General features: G+C 66.2%; 2 protein-coding genes across 3 annotated transcripts; both read left to right on the forward strand.

Moving 5' to 3' along the window:
* Positions 1 to 2816: 2816 nt before the first annotated feature.
* On the forward strand, positions 2817 to 9944 carry LOC137466436 (Fc receptor-like protein 2). The gene is made up of 11 exons (XM_068178160.1): positions 2817 to 2936; positions 3576 to 3596; positions 3685 to 3915; positions 4147 to 4404; positions 4494 to 4772; positions 5341 to 5610; positions 5700 to 6002; positions 7477 to 7563; positions 8551 to 8572; positions 8657 to 8727; positions 9841 to 9944. Exons 1-11 carry the CDS (start codon positions 2888 to 2890, stop codon positions 9942 to 9944), a joined length of 1695 nt encoding a protein of 564 aa, XP_068034261.1. The 5' UTR covers positions 2817 to 2887.
* A 3997-nt stretch (positions 9945 to 13941) lies between these two features.
* On the forward strand, positions 13942 to 20809 carry PEX19 (peroxisomal biogenesis factor 19). 2 transcript variants are annotated; one of them, XM_068178154.1, is made up of 7 exons: positions 13942 to 14055; positions 15435 to 15523; positions 15591 to 15756; positions 16869 to 16954; positions 17050 to 17208; positions 19297 to 19473; positions 20661 to 20809. In XM_068178154.1, exons 1-7 carry the CDS (start codon positions 13995 to 13997, stop codon positions 20751 to 20753), a joined length of 831 nt encoding a protein of 276 aa, XP_068034255.1. In that variant the 5' UTR covers positions 13942 to 13994; the 3' UTR covers positions 20754 to 20809. The 2 variants fall into 2 exon arrangements, with proteins under 2 accessions (XP_068034255.1, XP_068034256.1); XM_068178155.1 differs by having other exon boundaries at positions 15612 to 15756.
* Positions 20810 to 22062: the final 1253 nt, after the last annotated feature.

Here is a 22062-nt window from a genome sequence, read left to right on the forward strand (position 1 = left end):
GCTCTCCCCATCCCCATCCCCATCCCCATCCCCATCCCCATCCCCATCCCATCCCCATCCCCATCCCCATCCCTATCCCATCCCTCCCATCCCATCCCATCCCATCCCATCCCATCCCATCCCATCCCATCCCATCCCTATCCCATCCCATCCCATCCCCATCCCTGCCCGGTGCCCCCCGCTGCCCCCGGTGCCCAAAGCCCCGCACCCGGCTCGGCCCCAGGACAGGATCCCCAGGACGTGCCACCCCCAGAACAGGGACAGGACCCCCCTGGATGTGTCACCCCCCTGGATGTGCCACCCCCAGGACGTGTCACCCCCAGAACAGGGACAGGACCCCCTGGATGTGTCACCCCCCTGGATGTGTCACCCCCAGGACAGGGACAGGACCCCCCTGGATTTGTCACCCCCCTGGATGTGTCACCCCCCTGGATGTGCCACCCCCAGGACAGGGACAGGACCCCCCTGGATGTGTCACCCCCAGGACGTGTCACCCCCAGGACAGGGACAGGACCCCCCTGGATGTGTCACCCCCCTGGATGTGCCACCCCCAGAACAGGGACAGGACCCCCCTGGATGTGTCACCCCCAGGACGTGTCACCCCCAGGACAGGGACAGGACCCCCCTGGATGTGCCACCCCCCTGGATGTGCCACCCCCAGAACAGGGACAGGACCCCCCTGGATGTGTCACCCCCCTGGATGTGTCACCCCCAGAACAGGGAACAGGGGCAGGACCCCCTGGATGTGTCACCCCCCTGGATGTGCCACCCCCAGAACAGGGGCAGGACCCCCCTGGATGTGTCACCCCCCCTGGATGTGTCATCCCCAGAAGAGGGGCAGGACCCCCCTGGATATGTCACCTCCCTGGATGTGCCACCCCCAGGACGTGTCACCCCCACAACAGGGACAGGACCCCCCTGGATGTGTCACCCCCCCGGATGTGCCACCCCCAGAACAGGGACAGGACCCCCCAGGACGTGTCACCCCCACAACAGGGACACGACCCCCCTGGATGTGTCACCCCACTGGATGTGTCACCCCCCGAACAGGGACAGGACCCCCTCTGGATTTGCCACCCCCCTGGATGTGCCACCCCCAGAACAGGGACAGGACCCCCCTGGATGTGTCACCCCCAGGACGTGTCACCCCCAGAACAGGGACAGGACCCCCTGGATGTGCCACCCCCCTGGATGTGTCACCCCCAGAACAGGGACAGGACCCCCTGGATGTGTCACCCCCAGGACGTGTCACCCCCAGAACAGGGACAGGACCCCCCTGGATGTGTCACCCCCCTGGATGTGTCACCCCCAGAACAGGGAACAGGGGCAGGACCCCCTGGATGTGTCACCCCCCTGGATGTGTCACCCCCAGAACAGGGAACAGGGGCAGGACCCCCTGGATGTGTCACCCCCCTGGATGTGTCACCCCCAGAACAGGGAACAGGGGCAGGACCCCCTGGATGTGTCACCCCCCTGGATGTGCCACCCCCAGAACAGGGGCAGGACCCCCCTGGATTTGTCACCCCCCTGGATGTGTCATCCCCAGAAGAGGGGCAGGACCCCCCTGGATGTGTCACCCCCCTGGATGTGTCACCCCCCTGGATGTGCCACCCCCAGAACAGGGGCAGGACCCCCCTGGATGTGTCACCCCCCTGGATGTGTCACCCCCAGGACGTGTCACCCCCAGAACAGGGACAGGACCCCCCTGGATGTGCCACCCCCCTGGATGTGCCACCCCCCTGGATGTGTCACCCCCAGGACGTGTCACCCCCAGAACAGGGACAGGACCCCCTGGATGTGCCACCCCCCTGGATGTGCCACCCCCCTGGATGTACCCCCCCAGGACAGAACCTTCCCCCCCGTGTGACACGCAGCACGGACGGCCTCTTCCTTCTGCTGCAGGAGAGAGAGAAAGTGTTTTGGGGGGGCACAGCCGGGCACCCCCATCCCCCACAGCCTCCCCAGCTCTCCCTGCCCCCCCCCCACCCCATTTTCCCCTCCCCGGGGTCCCCCCCAAGCCGTTTCCCCCTCAGGAGTTCCCCAGGATCGCTGAGCAAGGAACTGAGGGGGTAGAAAGTGGCAGAAAAAAGGAAGGAAATGGAAATGAAGAGAAGAAAAAGTCCCTGGGGGGCGGGGACAGACCCAGAGCCCCTCGGAATCCACCTGGAATGACCCCCCCCAAACCACCGGCACCTCTGGGGGGCTGTGCTGGGCTCTGGGTCACCCCAAAATCTCAGGCACCCGGGGAAGGAGCTGTGACCCCTGTGCCCATCCAGCCACTGCCCATCCCTGGGACTTCCATTCCCCTGGAAATGAAATCATGGGACTCCCATTCCTTATGTCCCACCTTGCCCGGGACTGCGATTCCCAATACTCACATTCCCAAGGATCTCCATGGCCCAGGACCCCCTTCCCAAGGAACCCTCTCCTGTTCATTCCATCCCCTGAAATCCCCTTCCCCCAGGACCTTGCGTCTCCCAGGATCCCCCCTGTCCCATGGGATCCCCCATTCCCCCAGCATCCCCATCCCCTGACCCCAAATCCCTGGAGCCCACGTTCCCCTGGGAATCCCATCCCTGCGTCCCCCCAGCCCTGGGGACCCCCATTCCCATGGCACCCCCCATGCCCGGGGTTCCCCCTCCTCGGGACCCCATCCCTGGGACCCCCCATTCCCCTGGACACCCATCCCTGGCTCCCCAAACCCCCTGAGCCCCCCACTCCTGCGACCCCGTGTCCCACCTTGCCCCCCCAGCCTTGTCCCCACCCTGCCCCCACCACGCGCCCCTCCCACCTGGGGACGAGATGTAAATTCTCTTCCTTCCCCTTTATCTCAAGAGCCACCAGGCTGGGGACAGGTGGCCCTGGCAGCCAGTGACAGCCAGTCCGCATGGCTGGGGACACCGGGATGGCCGGGAAGGTGGCGCTGCTCCTGTGGGGTGAGTGCCCCGGGCACGGGCCTGCCAGCCCAGGGATGGGCCCTGGTGAGGCAGAGAGCAGTGGGGAGGGGGCACAGGGGGGCTGTGGGGTCCCCTGAGGTCCCCAAGGCCAGCAGAGCCAGTGGGGGACAGAGCCAGTGACCCCCCAGCGTGACCGGGGTTGTGGGGTGGCCCTGGGGACAGGGATGGGGGGACAGGAATGGGGACTGGGATTTGGGGACAGCAATGTGGGGTTTGGCACCTTGGGGCTGGGGTAGCTCTGGGGACAGGGACAGGGACAGGAGCGCAGGGAGAGGGACAAGGGGACAAGCACCATGGGGACAGGTGCCATCGGAATGGGACCATGGGGACAGGGCCGCGGGGGTGTGGCCGTGGGGCTGGCGGGGGTGACCTGTGCCAGCCCGGGGTGGCCGCGGTGGCCCCGTCCCGGAGGTGTCCGTGGTGCCACCCGAATGTGGCGCATGGGCGGCTGTGACACGGAGCTGTCCCCGGGGAGCCTCCCCAGACCTGTTGGGGACTGTCCCCGAGCACTTTCCCACAAGAAGCGGTGTCCCCACGGGGACAGCCCCCACACCCCACCCCCGTGCCGCTGTCCCCACGGTGCCACCCCCACCCAGCCCTGTCCCTTCTCCCTTCCAGCCCAGACCCTCGGCCTCGCTGGTGAGTCCTCGGGGGATGCCCTGTCCCCACCCCGCTGTCCCCAGCCCCGTGCTGGCCCTGGCAGGCTGGTGTCCCCTGTCACCCGCAGGTGCCCAGACCACCCAGCTCCTCGTGGAGCCCCCCTGGCTGCCAGCGGTGCTGTGGGAGCGGGTGACACTGACCTGCCAGGGCTCGGGGACCGCCGGTGCCACCACCTGGTACAAGGACGGGCAGCGCTGGGGACAGCAGGGACGAGACCACGTCACTGTCACCGAGAGTGGCACCTACCGGTGTGCCAGACCTGTCAGTGGGTTCAGCCCCCCCGTGACTGCCTCAGACGGTGAGGGGGGTTTGGGTGTCCCCAGCCTGGCACCGCAGGGACCCCGAGGGCTCTGGGTGGGCTCTGCCCTATGGGTCACTCCCTGGGGAGTGTCCCCTGCTCTGGGGACACCCCAGAGCATCCCAGTGAGGGGGGACCCCCGTGCTGAAACTGGGGACCCCTGGTAGGCTGGTGTGACCCATTGGGGGCTCCCGGTGCCATCGGGTGTGACAGGAGCCCTCTGTCCCCCAGACTGGCTGGTGCTGCAGGTGCCGGCGCGGGCGCTGCTGGAGGGGGACACGGTGACACTGCGCTGCCGGGGCTGGTGGAACAACGCGGTCACCAGGGTGTCCTTCTACCACGAGGGGAAGGAACTGAGGGTGCTCCGCGATGGGACCGAGCTGTCCCTGCTCCCTCTGCAGCTGAAGCACAGCGGCCGCTACAGCTGCAAGGGCCGGGTGGAATACTGGGGGTTGGAGGAGTCAGCGCCGGTGACAGTGACAGTGCAGGGTGAGCACCCCACAGCCGCCACCCCGACACCCCCACAGCCTTTTCCCAGGGACTTGGGGTCACAAATGCCCCTCCCCTCTCCTTCCCAGAGCTCTTCTCGGTGCCGGTGCTGGAGGGTCCCCCCGAGCCCACCGAGGGGTCCCCCCTGACTCTCAGCTGCCTCAGCACCCCCAGCCCCCTGCGGCCCCGAGCTCCCCTCCTGCACGTGTTCTACCAGGACGGGCGGGTGGTGGGGGGCCCGCAGGGGTCCCCGCAGCTGCTGGTGCCCGCCGTGGGGGTCTCCCACTCTGGGAATTACAGCTGCGAGGTGCGCTCCGAGGAGGGGGCCGTGCGGAAGAGCAGCGCCCTGCTCCGCGTCACGGTGCGCAGTGAGTGCGGGGATGGGCACGGGGAGCCCCCACGGCCTCTTCGGGTCCCCTGGTTGGGGACCCCCATGACTGCCCGGGGACCCCCAGCCCTGTCTGACGCCATCCCCGGGTCTCCCCATCACTGCCCGAGTCCCTCCTCAGCTCCTTCCATGCTTCCCCGGGTCCCCCATCCGTGTCCCGGGTCCCTGAATCCCTTCTCCGATCCCACCCCGGGTCCCCCCATCCCTGCCCGGCTCCCTCGCCGGGTCCCCCAGCCTTGCCTGGGGACCCCCATCCTTCCCCGACACCTTTTCCGTGTCCCCCCATTACTGCCCGGGACCCCCATCCCTGCCTCGTGTCCCCTCATCCCTGTCCCCGGTCCCCACCACCCCTCCCTGGGTCCCTCCACTGTCCCCAGCTGCCACCATCCCCTCACCCCTTCCTGGTGTCACCCCCCTCCCTCTCCCGGTGTCCCCTCCCCAAACCTCGGGGGTTCCTTTCCAAGCCCCCTCTCCCTCCCTGGGGTCCCCCTGCTCCTCCCCGACCCCCCTGGTCCCTCACTGTCCCCTGGTGTCCCCCCCTCCCGCAGGGGTCCCGCCCTCGGGGGTGTCCCTGTCGGTGCAGCCCCCCGGGGGACCGGTGGCACTGGGGGACCGCCTGGTGCTGAGCTGCACGGTGGCAGCGGGGACAGGTCCCCTGTCCTTCTCCTGGCACCGGGAGGGCTCGGCGGCACCGCTGGGCACCGGCCCCCGGCTGGAGCTGCCCCACGTTGGGGACAATGACAGCGGCCAGTACCAGTGCCGGGTCAGCGACGGGGACAGCGTGGCCGAGAGTGACCCCCTGAATGTCACCGTCCTGGGTGAGCGGGACCCTCGGGCTGGGGGTGATCCCACCCATGTCACCCCCATCCCGCCTCACCCGGTGCCAGCCCTGTCTGTGTCCCCGCAGTGCCCGTGGCCAATGCCACCATCACCCCCGGTCCCCCGGCACACCGGGTGCACGCAGGTGACGCTGTGACCCTGCGCTGCTCGGTGCAGGTGGGCTCAGCCCCTGTCACCTTCACCTGGCTGCACAACGGGCAGGAGGTGGCCCGGGGTCCCCTCCTGGAGCTTGGGGACATCGATGTGGGACATTCGGGCACCTACCAGTGCGTGGCCACCAACCAGCTGGGACAGGACGGGCACCGCGTGTTCCAGGCACTCAGCCCAGAGCTGGCACTGACGGTGACAACGTGGGGACGCGGGGACACAGGTGACTTCACCCGGGGGCACTGCGGGGGTCTCGGAACCCCGGGTTTGTCCCCGCTCTGTCCTTGGTGACACGGAGGTGACAAGGCACAGGTGGCATCACTCGGGGGCACTGCGGGGGGCTGAGGCCCCCGGGTTTGTCCCCGCTCTGTCCTTGGTGACACAGAGGGGACACATGGGCACAGGTGGCATCACTCGGGGTCACTGTCGGGGGGCTGAGACCCCCGGGTTTGTCCCCGGAGGTGACAGGGAGGTGACACGGAGGTGACACGGCACAGGTGGCATCACTGGGGGTCACTGCGGGGGGCTCGGACCCCCGGGTTTGTCCCCGCTCTGTCCTTAGTGACACGGAGGTGACACGGCTCAGGTGGCATCACTCGGGGTCGCTGTCGGGGGGCTGAGACCCCCGGGTTTGGACACGGAGGTGACAGGGAGGTGACAGGGCACAGGTGGCATCACTCGTGGGGAGCTCATCCCCCCGGATCTGTTCCTGCTCTGTCCTTGGTGACACGGAGGTGACAGGGCACAGGTGGCATCACTCGGGGTCACTGTGGGGTCCAGGACAGTGGGGTTTGTCCCCGGAGGTGACAGGGAGGTGACAGGGAGGTGACATGGCTCAGGTGGCATCACTCGGGGGCACTGCGGGGGGCTCGGACCCCCGGGTTTGTCCCCGCTCTGTCCTTGGTGACACAGAGGGGACACATGGGCACAGGTGGCATCACTCGGGGGCACTGCGGGGGGCTGAGACCCCCGGGTTTGTCCCCGGAGGTGACAGGGAGGTGACACAGACAGGGCACAGGTGGCATCACTGTGGGGGCTCAGCCCCCCGGGTTTGTCCCCGGAGCTGACATGGGGGTGACAGAGAGGTGACAGGGCACAGGTGGCATCACTCGGGGTCACAGTGGGGTTCAGGACAGTCGGGTTTGTCCCCGGAGGTGACACGGAGGTGACACGGAGGTGACAGGGCACAGGTGGCATCACTCGGGGTCACAGTGGGGTCCAGGACAGTCGGGTTTGTCCCCGGAGGTGACAGGGAGGTGACACAGACAGGGCACAGGTGGCATCACTGTGGGGGCTCAGACCCCCGGGTTTGTCCCCGGAGGTGACACGGGGGTGACAGGGAGGTGACAGGGCACAGGTGGCATCACTCGGGGTCACTGCGGGGGTCCAGGACAGTCGGGTTTGTCCCTGGAGGTGACACGGGGGTGACAGGGAGGTGACAGGGCACGGGTGGCATCACGGGGGGTCACAGTGGGGTCCAGGACAGTCGGGTTTGTCCCTGGTGGTGACACGGAGGTGACACAGACAGGGCACAGGTGGCATCACTGTGGCGGCTCAGACCCCCGGGTTTGTCCCCGGAGGTGACACGGGGGTGGCAGGGAGGTGACAGGGAGGTGACAGGGCACGGGTGGCATCACGGGGGGTCACTGCGGGGTGCGGCGCCCCCGGGTGACCCCCAGTGTCCCCTCTGTCCCCAGCGGTGGCCGCAGGGGTTGGCAGCCCCCTGCTGGCCCTGGTCCTGCTCGTGGGTGCCATCGTGGGCTGGCAGCGGTGCCACCGCAGGGGTGGGTGACAACGGGGGACACCGGGCTGGCGACAACGGGGTGACACCGGGGGGTCCCGGGGGGTTTGGGGTCCCGGGGGGTTTTGGGGTCTGGGGGGTTTGGGGTCTGGGGGGTTTTGGGGTCTGGGGGGTTTGGGATCCCGGGGGGGTTTTGGGGTCCCGGGGGGGTTTGGGGTCTGGGCGGTTTTGGGGTCTGGGGGGTTTGGGGTCTGGGGGGTTTTGTGGTCCCGGGGGGTTTTGGGGTCTGGGGGGTTTGGGATCCCGGGGGGTTTTGGGGTCCCGGGGGGTTTTGGGGTCTGGGCGGTTTTGGGGTCTGGGGGGTTTTGGGGTCTGGGGGATTTTGGGGTCTGGGGGGTTTGGGGTCTGGGGGGTTTTGGGGTCCCGGGGGGTTTGGGATCCCGGGGGGGTTTTGGGGTCCCGGGGGGGTTTGGGGTCCCGGGGGGTTTTGGGGTCTGGTGGGTTTTGGGGTCCCGGGGGGTTTTGGGGTCTGGGGGTTTTGGGGTCACGGGGGGGTTTTGGGGTCCCGGCGGGTTTTGGGGTCTGGGGGGTTTGGGGTCCCGGGGGGTTTTGGGTCCCGGGGGGTTTTGGGGTCTGGGGGGTTTTGGGGTCTGGGGGGTTTTGGGGTCCCGGGGGAGTTTGGGGTCCCGGGGGGTTTTGGGGTCTGGGGGGTTTTGGGGTCTGGGGGGTTTTGGGGTCTGGGGGGTTTTGGGGTCCCGGGGGAGTTTGGGGTCCCGGGGGGTTTTGGGGTCTGGGGGGTTTTGGGGTCTGGGGGGTTTTGGGGTCCCGGGGGGGTTTGGGGTCTGGGGGAGTTTCGGGTTCTGGGGGAATTGGGGTTTCAAGGATTTTTTGGGGCTTTGGGGATTTTTTTGGGGGTTTGGGATTTCAGGATTTTTTTGGGGGGGAATTCCGGGACATTTTGGGGCTTTCCGGGGGAGAATTTCGGGGTCCCCTGGCGCTGTCCCCATTGTCGCCCCCCTTTTCCCCGCAGCCCCCAGGACCCCCCCGGACAGGTGAGTGGGGGAGGGGCCCGGGCGTGTCCCCGTGTCCCCAAATGCCACCTGGAGGCCACCGCACTGTCGCCCTTGTCCCCGCAGGACCCCCGTGGTGCCCGCCGAGGGGGGGGAGGTGCTCTACACCCACGTGGTGCCCACCGCGAGGGCCGCGGGTGAGTGGGGACGGCGACCTGGCACCGGGGGTGGCACCGGGGGTGGCACCGCGGCCCCAAATGCCACCCCCGGGCAGCTGAGGGTCCCCAGATGCCACCCAGGGGACGGCGGTGACATCGACGGCAACGTGCTGGGACAGTGGGGGGCACTGGGTGGCACTGGGATGGCACCAGGTGACACTGGGTGACACTGGGGGTGGCACTGGGGGACACTGGGTGGCACTAGGTGACACTGGGGGACACTGGGGGACACTGGGGGTGGCACTGGGTGGCACTAGGTGGCACTGGGGGACACTGGGGATGGCACTGGATGGCACTTGGGGACACTGGGGGACACTGGGGATGGCACTGGGGGGCACTGGGGGACACTGGGGGACACTGGGTGGCACTGGGTGGCACTTGGGGTGGCACTGGGGGACACTGGGTGGCACTGGGGGTGGCACTGGGGGACACTGGGTGGCACTGGATGGCACTGGGTGGCACTAGGTGACACTGGGGGACACTGGGGGACACTGGGGGTGGCACTGGGGGACACTGGGTGGCACTTGGGGTGGCACTGGGATGGCACCAGGTGACTCTGGGTGGCACTGGGTGGCACTGGGTGGCACTGGGTGACACTGGGGGACACTAGGTGACACTGGGGGTGGCACTGGGTGGCACTGGGGGGCACTGGGGGACACTGGGGATGGCACTGGGTGGCACTGGGGGACACTGGGGGACACTGGGTGGCACTGGGGGACACTGGGTGGCACTGGGGGTGGCACTGGGGGCACTGGGGGACACTGGGTGGCACTGGGGGGCGGCACTGGGGGACACTGGGGGTGGCACTGGGTGGCACTGGGTGGCACTGGGGGACACTGGGTGACACTGGGGGTGGCACTAGGTGACACTGGGGGACACTGGGGGACACTGGGATGGCACCAGGTGACACTGGGATGGCACCAGGTGACACCGGGTGGCACTGGGTGGCACTGGGGGTGGCACCGGGGGTGACACCTGGGGACACCGGCTGGCACAGTGTGCCCAAATGCCACCCAGGAGACAGGGGAGAAGTGCGGGGACAGGGAGGTGGCGCCCGTGGGTGGCACTGGGTGGCACCGGTGTCTCCCGTAGGGTCCCCAGGTGCCATCCCCGAGGCCCCCGAGGTGACGTACGCGGAGCTGCCGGGCCCACGGTGGCACCCAGGGGACAGCGGTGACTACGAGAACGTGCTGTGACACCGTGGTGGCACCGGGGCATGGCACTGGGTGGCACCCAGGGGACAGCGGTGACTACGAGAACGTGCTGTGACACCGTGGTGGCACCGGGGCGTGGCACTGGGTGGCACCCAGGGGACAGTGGTGACATCGATGAGAACATGCTGTGACACCGTGGTGGCACCGGGGCGTGGCACTGGGTCCCCAGGTGGCACCCAGGGGACAGCGGTGACATCGATGAGAACGTGCTGTGACACTGGGGTGGCACTGGGCTGACACTGGGTCCCCAGGTGGCACCCAGGGGACAGCGGTGACATCGATGAGAACGTGCTGTGACACTGGGGTGGCACTGGGCTGACACTGGGTCCCCAGGTGGCACCCAGGGGACAGCGGTGACATCGATGAGAACGTGCTGTGACACCTTGGTGGCACCGGGGCGTGGCACTGGGTCCCCAGGTGGCACCCAGGGGACAGCGGGGACATCTAGGACGCCGTGCTGTGACACTGGGGGTGGCACTGGGGACAGCCACCCACGTGTGTCCCCTCGTCCCGTGGGTGCCCACCCTGCCCGTGGCCACCAGGACCTGCCCCCGTCCCTGTCCCTTGCCCGTGGCCACCATGAGCTGGTGGCAGCTGGCCCTGTCCCCTGCCCGTGGCCACCATGAGCTGGTGGCAGCTGGCCCTGTCCCCTGCCCGTGGCCACCATGAGCTGGTGGCAGCTGGCCCTGTCCCCTGCCCGTGGCCACCATGAGCTGGTGGCAGCTGGCCCTGTCCCCTGCCCGTGGCCACCATGAGCTGGTGGCAGCTGGCCCTGTCCCCTGCCCGTGGCCACCTGTCCCCATCCTTGTCCCCATCCCTGTCCCCTGCCCGTGGCCACCGGGACCTGTCCCCATCCCTGTCCCTTGCCCGTGGCCACCTGTCCCCATCCCTGTCCCCATCCCTGTCCCTTGCCCGTGGCCACTGAGAGCTGGTGGCAGCTGTCCCTGTCCCCTCCCTGGGGCCACTGGGCCCTGTCCCCTGCCCGTGGCCACCGGGACCTGTCCCTCCGAGCCGCAGGAATTTGGGACAATCCCAAGAACCAGCCCCGAGTGACCCCCGGGGGGATTTGGGGACATCCCGGGGGTCCCGGGGGGGTTTGGGGACATCCCGGGGGTCCCGGGAGGGTTTGGGGACATCCCGGGGGTCTCGGGGGGGTTTGGGGATATCCCGGGGGTCCCCAGGGGCGTTGGGGACATCCCGGGGGTCTCGGGAGGGTTTGGGGACATCCCGGGGGGTTCCGGGGGGGTTTGGGGACATCCCGGGGGTGCCGGGAGGGTTTGGGGACATCCCGGGGGTCCCGGGGGGGTTTGGGGACATCCCGGGGGTCTCGGGAGGGTTTGGGGACATCCCGGGGGTCCCGGGAGGGTGCGGGGACATCCCGGGGGTCCCGGGGGGGTTTGGGGACATCCCGGGGGTCCCGGGAGGGTTTGGGGACATCTCGGGGGGTTTGGGGACATCCCGGGGGTGCCGGGAGGGTTTGGGGACATCCCGGGGGTCCCGGGAGGGTTTGGGGACATCCCGGGGGTCCCGGGGGGCGTTGGGGACAGCCCGGGGGTCACATCCCGGGGGTCCCGGGAGGGTTTGGGGACAGCCCGGGGGTCCCGGGGGGCTTTGGGGACATCCCGGGGGTCCCGGGGGGGTTTGGGGACAGCCCAGGGGGGACCCGCGGGGGTCCCGGGGAGCGCAGCCCCCCCAGAGCCCCCCGGGGGTCGGGATGGGGGGAAGGAGGGTTAAACTTTGATTTCTGTCCCACTTTGTGTTTTTGTGGAGAATAAATTCAATTTTTTGCCCCAAATTTCGCCCGGGACCGATCCCGGCCTGCCCCAACCCCAGCGCGGGGCTGGGGGGGTTCCCCAAGGGGGTCCTGGAGGTTTTGGGGGGCTCCAGGGTCTGTCCCAACCCCCCCTGTCCCGCTTTGGGGATTTTTCCTCACTTTTTGTCCCCGGCGGGGACGCGGTGGGACACTGGGTGGCACTGGGGGGGAGCTGGGACCCCAAAATCTGGGACCCCAAAAGCGAAAGGTGCAAGCTCTGGGACCCCCAAATCTGGGACCAAAAAACTGCGAGATGCAAGCTCTGGGACCCCCAAATCTGGGACCCCAAAAGCGAGAGGTGCAAGCTTCGGGACACCAAAATCTGGGACCCCAAAAGCGAGAGGTGCAAGCTTTGGGACCCCAAAATCTGGGACCCCAAAACTGCGAGGTGCAAGCTCTGGGACCCCCAAATCTGGGACCCCAAAAGCGAGAGGTACAAGCTCTGGGACCCCCAAATCTGGGACCCCAAAAGCGAGAGGTGCAAGCTTTGGGACCCCAAAATCTGGGACCCCAAAACTGCGAGGTGCAAGCCCTGGGACCCCAAAATCTGGGACCCCAAAAGCGAGAGGTACAGGCTCTGGGACCCCCAAATCTGGGACCCCAAAGGCGAGAGGTGCAAACTCTGGGACCCCCAAATCTGGGACCCCAAAACTGCGAGGTGCAAGCTCTGGGACCCCCAAATCTGGGACCCCAAAAGCGAGAGGTACAAGCCCTGGGACCCCAAAATCTGGGGCCCCAGGGAGCAGGAGCCCAGATTTGGGATGGGGTTCCCAGTCGTGGCTCCCGGTCCATGGAGAGGTCCCGGGCCCTGTTCCCGGTCCCTTTTCCTGGTCACTGTTCCCGGTCCTGGTCCCGGTTCCCAGTGCACGGAGGAGTCCCGGTCCCTGTTCCCCGTTCGCACTCCCATTCCAGATCCCGTTCCCGTTCCCGTTCCCATTCCCGTTCCCGTTCCCATTCTCGTTCCCTCTCCCGTTCCCATTGCCATTCCCGTTCCCATTCCCATTCCCGTTCCCGTTCCCATTCTTGCCCCCATTCCCGTTCCCATTCCCATTCCCGTTCCCGTTCCCATTCCCATTCCCATTCCCGTTCCCATTGCCATTGCCATTCCCATTCCTATTCCCCTTCCCGTTCCCATTCTTGCCCCCATTCCCGTTCCTGCTCCCATTCCCGTTCCCATTCCCGTTCCCATTCCCGTTCCCGTTCCCGTTCCCATTCCCATTCCCGTTCCCATTGCCATTGCCATTCCCATTCCTATTCCCATTCCCGTTCCCATTCCCGTTCCCATTCCCATTCCTGTTCCCGTTCCCATTCCTGGTCCCATTCTCATTCCCATTCCCGTTCCCGTTCCCGTTCCCATTCCCGTTCCCATTCCCATTCCCGTTCCCGTTCCCGTTCCCATTCCCGTTCCCATTCCCATTCCCATTCCCGTTCCCGTTCCCATTCCCGTTCCCGTTCCCATTCCCATTCCCGTTCCCGTTCCCGTTCCCGTTCCCATTCCCATTCCCATTCCCGTTCCCATTCCCATTCCAGATCCCGTTCCTATTCCCATTCCCGTTCCCATTCCCGTTCCCATTCCCGTTCCCATTCCCATTCCCATTCCAGATCCCGTTCCTATTCCCATTCCCATTCCCGTTCCCGTTCCCATTCCCGTTCCCATTCCCATTCCCGTTCCCATTCCCATTCCCGTTCCCGTTCCCGTTCCCATTCCCATTCCCATTCCCGTTCCCATTCCCATTCCAGATCCCGTTCCTATTCCCATTCCCGTTCCCATTCCCGTTCCCATTCCCATTCCCATTCCAGATCCCGTTCCTATTCCCATTCCCATTCCCATTCCCGTTCCCATTCCCATTCCAGATCCCGTTCCCGTTCCCATTCCCATTCCCATTCCAGATCCCGTTCCCATTCCCATTCCCATTCCCATTCCCATTCCCGTTCCCGTTCCCATTCCCGTTCCCATTCCCATTCCCGCTCCCGTTCCCGTTCCCGTTCCCGTTCCCGTTCCCATTCCCGTTCCCGTTCCCGTTCCCATTCCCATTCCCATTCCCATTCCCGTTCCCATTCCCGTTCCCATTCCCGTTCCCGTTCCCGTTCCCGTTCCCGTTCCCGTTCCGTGTTTTCCCGGGGGCGGGGCCAGCCGAGGGGGCGTGTCCTCCCGGGGGCGGGAAGGGGCGTGTCCCCTCGGCAGCGCCCCCTGGCGGCGGAGGGCGGAGCGGGCCAAGATGGCGGCGGAGCCGGGCCCGGGCCCGGGGCCCGACGCGGAGCTGGAGGAGCTGCTGGAGAGTGAGGGCACCGGGGCACCGGGGCACCGGGGACACCGGGGACACCGGGGACACCGGGGACAGTGGGCTGCGGGGGGGCTGCTCGGCGTTGGGAGCGATAAGGGTCACGGGGGGCGAGGGGGGCCGGGGGTCGTGAGGGGCCGGGGGGGGTTATTGGGGTGAGGGGGGTCTGGGGGTTATTGGGGTGAGGGGGTCTGGGGGTTATTGGGGTTTTATTGGGGTTATTGGGGTCGGGGGGTTATTGGGGTGAGGTGGGGTCTGGGGTTATTGGGGTGAGGGGGTCTGGGGGTTATGGGGGTGAGGGGGGTCTGGGGGCTATTGGGTTATTGGGGTCTGGGGGTTATTGGGGTTATTGGGGTCGGGGGTTATTGGGGTGAGGGGGGGCTGGGGGTTATTGGAGTCTGGGGGGCCTGGGGGTTATTGGGGTGAGGGGGGTCTGGGGGTTATTGGGGTTATTGGGGTCGGGGGGTTATTGGGGTGAGGGGGGGGCTGGGGGTTATTGGGGTTATTGGGGTCTGGGGGTTATTGGGGTGAGGGGGTCTGGGGGTTATTTGGGTTATTGGGGTCTGGGGGTTATTGGGGTGAGGGGGGTCTGGGGTTATTGGGGTGAGGGGGGTCTGGGGTTATTGGGGTGGGGTGGGTCTGTGGACTCTGGGGGTTATTGGGGTGCAGTTTTGAGGTAGAGGCTATTCGGGTACAGTTTGGGGTGGGGATATTGGGGTGCAGTTTTGGGGTGGGGATTCCTGGGGTGCAGTTTTGGGGTGGGGATTCCTGGGGTGCAGTTTTGGGGTGCAGTTTTGGGGTGGGGATTCCTGGGGTGCTCTGTTGGGGTGGGGATTCCTGGGGTGCAGTTTTGGGGTGCAGTTTTGGGGTGGGGATTCCTAGGGTGCAGTTTTTGGGTGGGGATTCCTGGGGTGCAGTTTTGGGTGGGGATTCCTGGGGTGCAGTTTTGGGGTGCAGTTTTGGGGTGGGGATTCCTGGGGTGCAGTTTTGGGGTGGGGATTCCTGAGGTGCAGTTTTGGGGTGCAGTTTTGGGGTGGGGATTCCTGGGGTGCTCTGTTGGGGTGGGGATTCCTGGGGTGCAGTTTTGGGGTGGGGATTCCTGGGGTGCAGTTTTGGGGTGCAGTTTTGGGGTGGGGATTCCTGGGGTGCAGTTTTGGGGTGGGGATTCCTGGGGTGCAGTTTTGGGGTGCAGTTTTGGGGTGGGGATTCCTGGGGTGCTCTGTTGGGGTGGGGATTCCTGGGGTGCAGTTTTGGGGTGCAGTTTTCGCCCACACATTTCGAGCACAGCCCGCCGGCGCCCGTGCCCTCCCTGTGGGGGTGCCGCGCCCCTTTCCCCACCCCCTTTTTGGGTTCCCCTGACCCCAAAACCCCCCGCAGGTGCCCTGGACGACTTCGAGCGCAGCCGCCCCGCGCCCCCTCCCCCTCCCAGCTCCTCCTGCCCCCCCTCGGCCGCCGACTCCGCCAAGGTGGGCACCCCAAAACCCCCGTGGGGCGCTGGGGGCCGCGCCGGGGCCGCGCTGACCCCGCGCCCAGGGCTCGCTGTTCTCCTCGCAGGAGAGGTTCTTCCAGGAGCTCTTCGAGGGCGAGCTGGCGGCGCAGGCGGCCGCCGAGTTCCAGGAGGCCATGCAGGAGCTGGCCCGCCAGGAGCCCCAGCTCGTGGAGCAGTTCCAGAAGCTCTCGGAAGCTGCCGGAAAAGTCGGTGCGTGGGGTGGGGGTGGGGGGATGGCAGCCCGGGACGGGCGTCCCGGTCGTGCCGGGGTCACAGCCCCTTCTGGAATTGTTCCGTGTGTTTGGGATCGGGGACAGCGCCCCAGCGAGGCACCCCGTTATTCCTGTTATTCCCATTATTCCCATTATTCCCATTATTCCCATTATTCCCATTATTCCCATTCCCATCTGGAATTGTTCCGTGTGTTTGGGATCGGGGACAGCGCCCCAGTGGGACACCCCATTATTCCCATTATTCCCATTATTCCCATTATTCCCAATCCCATCTGGAATTGTTCCACACATTTGGGATTGGGGAAAACACCACAGTGGGACGCCCCATTATTCCCCTTATCACCCATTCCTAACCCCGTTCCCAACCCCATTCCCAACCCCTTCCCAATCCCACCCCAACCCCATTCCCAACCCAACCCCATCCCAAACCCATTCCCATCCCAACCCCATCCCAACCCCATTCCCATCCCAACCCCATTCCCAGCCCCATCCCAACCCCAACCCCATTCCCAACCCAAACCCCATTCCCAACCCCATCTCAACCCTATTCCCAGTCCCATCCCAACCCCATCCCAAACCCATTCCCATCCCAACCCCATCCCAACCCCATTCCCATTCTCATCCCAACCCCATCCCAAACCCATTCCCATCCCAACCCCATCCCAAACCCATTCCCGTCCCAACCCCATTCCCAACCCCAACCCCATTCCCAACCCCATTCTCAGCCCCATCCCAACCCCAACCCCATTCCCAACCCCATTCCCATCCCAACCCCATTCCCAACCCCATTCCCATCCCAACCCCATTCCCAACCCCAACCCCATTCCCAACCCCATTCTCATCCCAACCCCATCCCAACCCCATTCCCATTCTCATCCAAACCCCATCCCAACCCCATTCCCATTCCCAACCCCGTCCCAACCCCAACCCCATTCCCATCCCAACCCCATCCCAACCCCATTCCCATTCTCATCCAAACCCCATCCCAACCCCATTCCCATTCCCATCCCATTCCCATCCCAACCCCATTCCCATTCCCATTCCCAACCCCGTCCCAGCCCCGTTCCCAACCCCGTTCCCACCCCGCAGGCAGCGACGTGGCCTCGCAGCAGGAATTCACCTCCTGCCTCAAGGAGACCCTGAGCGGGCTGGCCAAGAACGCCAATGACCTCCAGGTACTCCCTGCCTGCCCTTCCCGGGGCTCTCCCGGGGCTCTCCCGGGGCTCTCCCGGGGGTCCCGGGGGGCTCACGGGCTCCCGGGGTCCCGCAGAATTCCCCGGGCTCCGAGGAGGAGCTGGCCAAGGCCCTGGAGGGGCTGGGGCTGGACGAGGGCGGCGGGGACGGCGTCCTGCCCGTCATGCGCAGCATCATGGAGTCCCTGCTGTCCAAGGACGTGCTCTACCCCTCCCTCAAGGAGATCACCGAGAAGGTGGGACCCCAAAAGCCGGGAGGAACCCCAAAAACCGGGAGAATCCCCCAAAACCGGGAGAAACCCCCCCCAAAACCGGGAGAAACCCCCAAAACTGGGAGGAGCCCCAAAAACGTGGGGGGGTCCCTTGGGGCATGGGAAATGTGTAGTGGTCACACGGACTTCATGCAGTCCCTGCTATCCAAGGATGTGCTCTGCCCCTCCCTAAAGGAGATCACAGAGAAAGTGGGACCCCAAAAATCGGGAGGAACCCCAAAAACCGGGAGAAACCCCCAAAAACCGGGAGGAGCCCCAAAAACCTGGGGGGGGGGGTCCCTTGGGGCATGGGAAATGTGTAGCGGTCACACGGACTTCATGCAGTCCCTGCTATCCAAGGATGTGCTCTGCCCCTCCCTCAAGGAGATCACCGAGAAAGTGGGACCCCAAAAACCGGGAGGAACCCCAAAAACCGGGAGGGGACCCCAAAAACCATAGGGGGTGGGTCCCCAAAACCCTGGAGGGATCCTTTGGGGTGTGGGAAACTCAGGGGTGTCATGGGGACATGGTGCAGTCCCTGCTGTCCAAGGATGTGCTCTGGCCCTCCCTCAAGAAGATCACTGAGGAGGTGGGACCCCAAAAACCGGGAGGGCAGCCCAAAAAACCTGGGGGTGTCCCCAAAACTCTGGGGGTGTCCCGTGGGGACAAAGAGTAGGGGTCATGGAGACATCAGGGAGTCCCTGCTGTCCAAGGATGTGCCCTGTCCTTCCCTCAAGGGGCTCACTGAGAAGATGGGACCCCAAAAACCGGGAGGGCACCTCAAAAAACCGGGAAGGCACCCCAAAAAAAAACGGGAGGGGTCCCAAAAAACCTCGGGAGGGTCGCTGGGGGACATGGTGCATTCCCTACTGTCCAAGGATGTGCTCTGCCCCTGACCCCTTGTGGGGTCTGTCCCTGTCACCCCCAGGGCCGTGCTGGGACATTTCCCCCTTTTCTCCAGGATTTTGGGGGGTCCCATGGGGGATTTGGGGGTTCCTACAGTGTCCCCTGCCTGTCCCCTGCGTGTCCCCCGTGCCTGGAGTGGCTGTGGCAGCACGAGGGGTCCCTGTCCCCGGAGCGGTGGGAGCGTTTCTGTGCCCAGTAGGGGCTGAGGGGGCAGGGATTTGGGGGTTCCACGGGGGATTTTGGGGTGCAACGGGGGATTTTGGGGTGCAACGGGGGATTTTGGGGTGAAACGGGGGATTTGGGGGTGCCACGGGGGATTTTGGGGTTCCCCCAATGTCCCAAGTGCCCGGAGTGGCTGCGGCAGCACAAGGGGTCCCTGTCCCCGGAGCAGCAGGCGCGGTTCGGGGTGCTGATAGGGCTGGGATTTGGGGGTTCCTCCAGTGACCCCACTGTCCCCTCGATGTCCCCTTCGATGTCCCCTCGATGTCCCCAGTACCCGGAGTGGCTGCGGCAGCACCCGGGCTCGCTGTCCCCGGAGCAGCGGCAGCGGTTCTGTGCCCAGTAGGGGCTGGGGGGGCAGGGATTTGGGGGTGCCGTGGGGGATTTGGGGGTTCCTCCAGTGACCCCACTGTCCCCTCGATGTCCCCTCGATGTCCCCTCGATGTCCCCAGCTTTTGGAGTGGCGGTGGCAGCACCCGGGCTCGCTGTTGGCGGAGCAGCAGGCGCGCTTCGGGACGCTGATGGGGCTGGGATTGGCTGGGATTTGGGGGTTCCTCCAGTGACCCCACTGTCCCCTCGATGTCCCCTTGATGTCCCCTCGATGTCCCCAGTACCCGGAGTGGCTGCGGCAGCACCCGGGCTCGCTGTCCCCGGAGCAGCGGCAGCGGTTCTGTGCCCAGTAGGGGCTGGGGGGGCATGGATTTGGGGGTGCCGTGGGGGATTTGGGGCTTCCTCCAGTGACCCCACTGTCCCCTCGATGTCCCCTCGATGTCCCCTCGATGTCCCCAGTACCCAGAGTGGCGGTGGCAGCACCCGGGCTCGCTGTTGGCGGAGCAGCAGGCGCGCTTCGGGACGCTGATGGGGCTGGGATTGGCTGGGATTTGGGGGTTCCTCCAGTGACCCCACTGTCCCCTCGATGTCCCCTCGATGTCCCCTCGATGTCCCCAGTACCCGGAGTGGCTGCGGCAGCACGAGGGCTTGCTGTCCCCGGAGCAGCGGGCGCGCTTCGGGGCGCAGCAGGCGCTGATGCTGCGGATCTGCGCGGAGCTGGAGCGGGAGCGGCCGGAGGAGCCCGAGGGGCAGCGCCGCGAGCGCTTCGAGACCCTGCTGGACCTGATGCAGCAGGTACGGCCCGAGCGGCCCCCCGGACCCTCCTTCTGTCCCCCCGTGTCCCCTGACCCTCCTTCTGTCCCCCCGTGTCCCTCTGTCCCACCCCGTGTCCCCGTGACCCTCCTCCTGTCCCACCCCATGTCCCTCTGTTCCACCCCGTGTCCCCTGACCCTCCTTCTGTCCCCCCGTGTCCCCTGACCCTCCTTCTGTCCCCCCGTGTCCCCGGACGCTCCTTCTGTCCCCCGTGTCCCTCTGTCCCACCCCATGTCCCCCTGACCCCCCCATGTCCCCCTGACCCTCCTTCTGTCCCCTGTGTCCCTCTGTCCCACCCCATGTCCCTCTGTCCCACCCCATGTCCCTCTGTCCCACCCCATGTCCCCCTGACCCTCCTTCTGTCCCCCATGTCCCTCTGTCCCACCCCGTGTCCCCCTGACCCTCCTTCTGTCCCCCATGTCCCTCTGTCCCACCCCATGTCCCTCTGTCCCACCCCATGTCCCCCTGACCCTCCTTCTGTCCCCCCGTGTCCCTCTGTCCCCCCGTGTCCCTCTGTCCCCCCCATATCCCTCTGTCCCCCCATGTCCCCTCTGTCCCCCCATGTCCCTCTGTCCCCCCATGTCCCTCTGTCCCCCCCACATCCCTCTGTCCCCCCATGTCCCTATGTCCCCGTGTCCCTCTGTCCCCCCCATGTCCCTCTGTCCCCCATGTCCCTCTGTCCCCCCATGTCCCTCTGTCCCCCCATGTCCCTCTGCCCCCCATGTCCCTGTGTCCCCCCATGTCCCTCTGTCCCCCCATGTCCCTCTGTCCCCCATGTCCCTCTGTCCCCCCCACATCCCTCTGTCCCCCCATGTCCCTATGTCCCCGTGTCCCTCTGTCCCCCCCATGTCCCTCTGTCCCCCATGTCCCTCTGTCCCCCCATGTCCCTCTGTCCCCCCATGTCCCTCTGCCCCCCATGTCCCTGTGTCCCCCCATGTCCCTCTGTCCCCCCATGTCCCCTCTGTCCCCCCCATGTCCCTCTGCCCCCCATGTCCCTGTGTCCCCCCCATGTCCCTCTGTCCCCCCATGTCCCCTCTGTCCCCCCCATGTCCCTCTGTCCCCCCATGTCCCTCTGTCCCCCCATGTCCCTCTGTCCCCCCGTGTCCCTGTGTCCCCCCGTGTCCCTCTGTCCCCCCATGTCCCTCTGTCCCCTCTGTGTCCCCTCACAGCTGCAGGACCTGGGCCACCCCCCCAAGGAGCTGGCAGGGGACACGGTGAGTGTGGGGGGACACCCCCTAAAAGGGTTTGGGGTGGTCCTGTAGAACTGGGGGGACCCCAAAGGGTTTGGGGTGACCTCATAGAATTGGTGTGATCCTATAAGAATTGGGGTGACCTCACAGATTTGGGGTCACCCCACACATTTGGGGTGACCCCTTCGAAATGGGGTGCTCCCCCAGCTGTGGGGTGCCCCCATGGCTTTGGGGTGATGTAATAGATTTGGGGTGCCCCAGCTTTGAGGTTCCCCCATCTTTGGGGTTCCTCAGCTTTGCGATGCCCCCATACATTTGGGGTGCCCCATCTTTGGGGTTCCCCAGTCTTGGGGTGCCCCAGTCTTGGGGTTCCCCAGTTTTGGGGTGTCACAGCCTTGGGGTTCCTCCAGCTTTGGGGTTCCCCCAGCTTTTGGGTGCCCCAGTCTTGGGGATCCCCAGTCTTGGGGTTCCCCAGCTTTGGGGTTCCCCCACTATGGGGTTCCCCAGCCTTGGGGTTCCCCAGCTTTGGGGTGCCCCAGTCTTGGGGTTTCCCCCAGCTTTGGGGTTCCTCAGCTTTGGGGTGCCCAGCTTTGGGTGCCCCAGTCTTGGGGTTCCCCAGCTTTGGGGTTCCCCAGCTTTGGGGTGACCCCATGGCTTTGGGGTTCCCCAGCTTTGGGGTTCCCCAGCTTGGGGTCTCCCAGTTTTGGGGTGTCCACAGCCTTGGGGTGCCCCAGCTTTGGGGTTCCCCAGCTTTGGGGTGCCCCAGCTTTGGGGGTGACCCCATGGCTTTGGGGTTCCCCAGCTTTGGGGTTCCCCAGCTTTGGGGTCTCCCAGCTTTGGGGTTCCCCAGCTTTGGGGTCTCCCAGTTTTGGGGTGCCACAGCCTTGGGGTCCCCAGCTTTGGGGTGCCCCAGCTTTGGGGTTCCCCAGTTTTGGGGTCTCCAGCCTTGGGGTGCCCCAGTTTTGGGGTGCCCAGTTTTGGGGTCTCCCATGGCTTTGGGGTTCCCCAGCTTTGGGGTCCCCCAGCTTTGGGGTGCCCCAGCTTTGGGGTGCCCCAGTTTTGGGGTTCCCCAGCTTTGGGGTTCCCCAGCTTTGGGTTCCCCAGCTTTGGGGTTCCCCAGTTTTGGGGTCTCCCAGTTTTGGGGTGCCCCAGTTTTGGGGTGCCCCAGCCTTGGGGTGACCCCGCTGTCCCCCGCAGCCGCCGGGACTGAGCCTGGAGCTGCCGGGGGGGCTCTCGGGGGAGCAGTGCCGCCTCATGTAGGGCGCGTTCGGGGTCCCCCCTCGCCCACCCCACACGAGGCTGAAGAGGAGCCCGGCGGTGGGGTGGCACCTCCCCCCCCCCCCAACTTTGGGGTTTTTGGGGGTGGGGGGCGCAGGGGACC

This window comes from Anomalospiza imberbis, unplaced genomic scaffold, assembly GCF_031753505.1.
Source record: "Anomalospiza imberbis isolate Cuckoo-Finch-1a 21T00152 unplaced genomic scaffold, ASM3175350v1 scaffold_211, whole genome shotgun sequence".
Classification (NCBI taxonomy): Eukaryota; Metazoa; Chordata; class Aves; order Passeriformes; family Viduidae; genus Anomalospiza; species Anomalospiza imberbis.

Coding starts and splice junctions, on each gene's coding strand:
- LOC137466436 (XM_068178160.1), top strand. CDS start 2,888: ATGGCTGGGGACACCGGGATGGCCGGGAAGGTGGCGCTGCTCCTGTGG. Junction 3,597..3,684: donor CCAGACCCTCGGCCTCGCTG/GTGAGTCCTCGG, acceptor TGTCACCCGCAG/GTGCCCAGACCACCCAGCTC. Junction 4,405..4,493: donor GGTGACAGTGACAGTGCAGG/GTGAGCACCCCA, acceptor TCTCCTTCCCAG/AGCTCTTCTCGGTGCCGGTG.
- PEX19 (XM_068178154.1), top strand. CDS start 13,995: ATGGCGGCGGAGCCGGGCCCGGGCCCGGGGCCCGACGCGGAGCTGGAG. Junction 14,056..15,434: donor GCTGGAGGAGCTGCTGGAGA/GTGAGGGCACCG, acceptor AACCCCCCGCAG/GTGCCCTGGACGACTTCGAG. Junction 16,955..17,049: donor AGAACGCCAATGACCTCCAG/GTACTCCCTGCC, acceptor GGGGTCCCGCAG/AATTCCCCGGGCTCCGAGGA.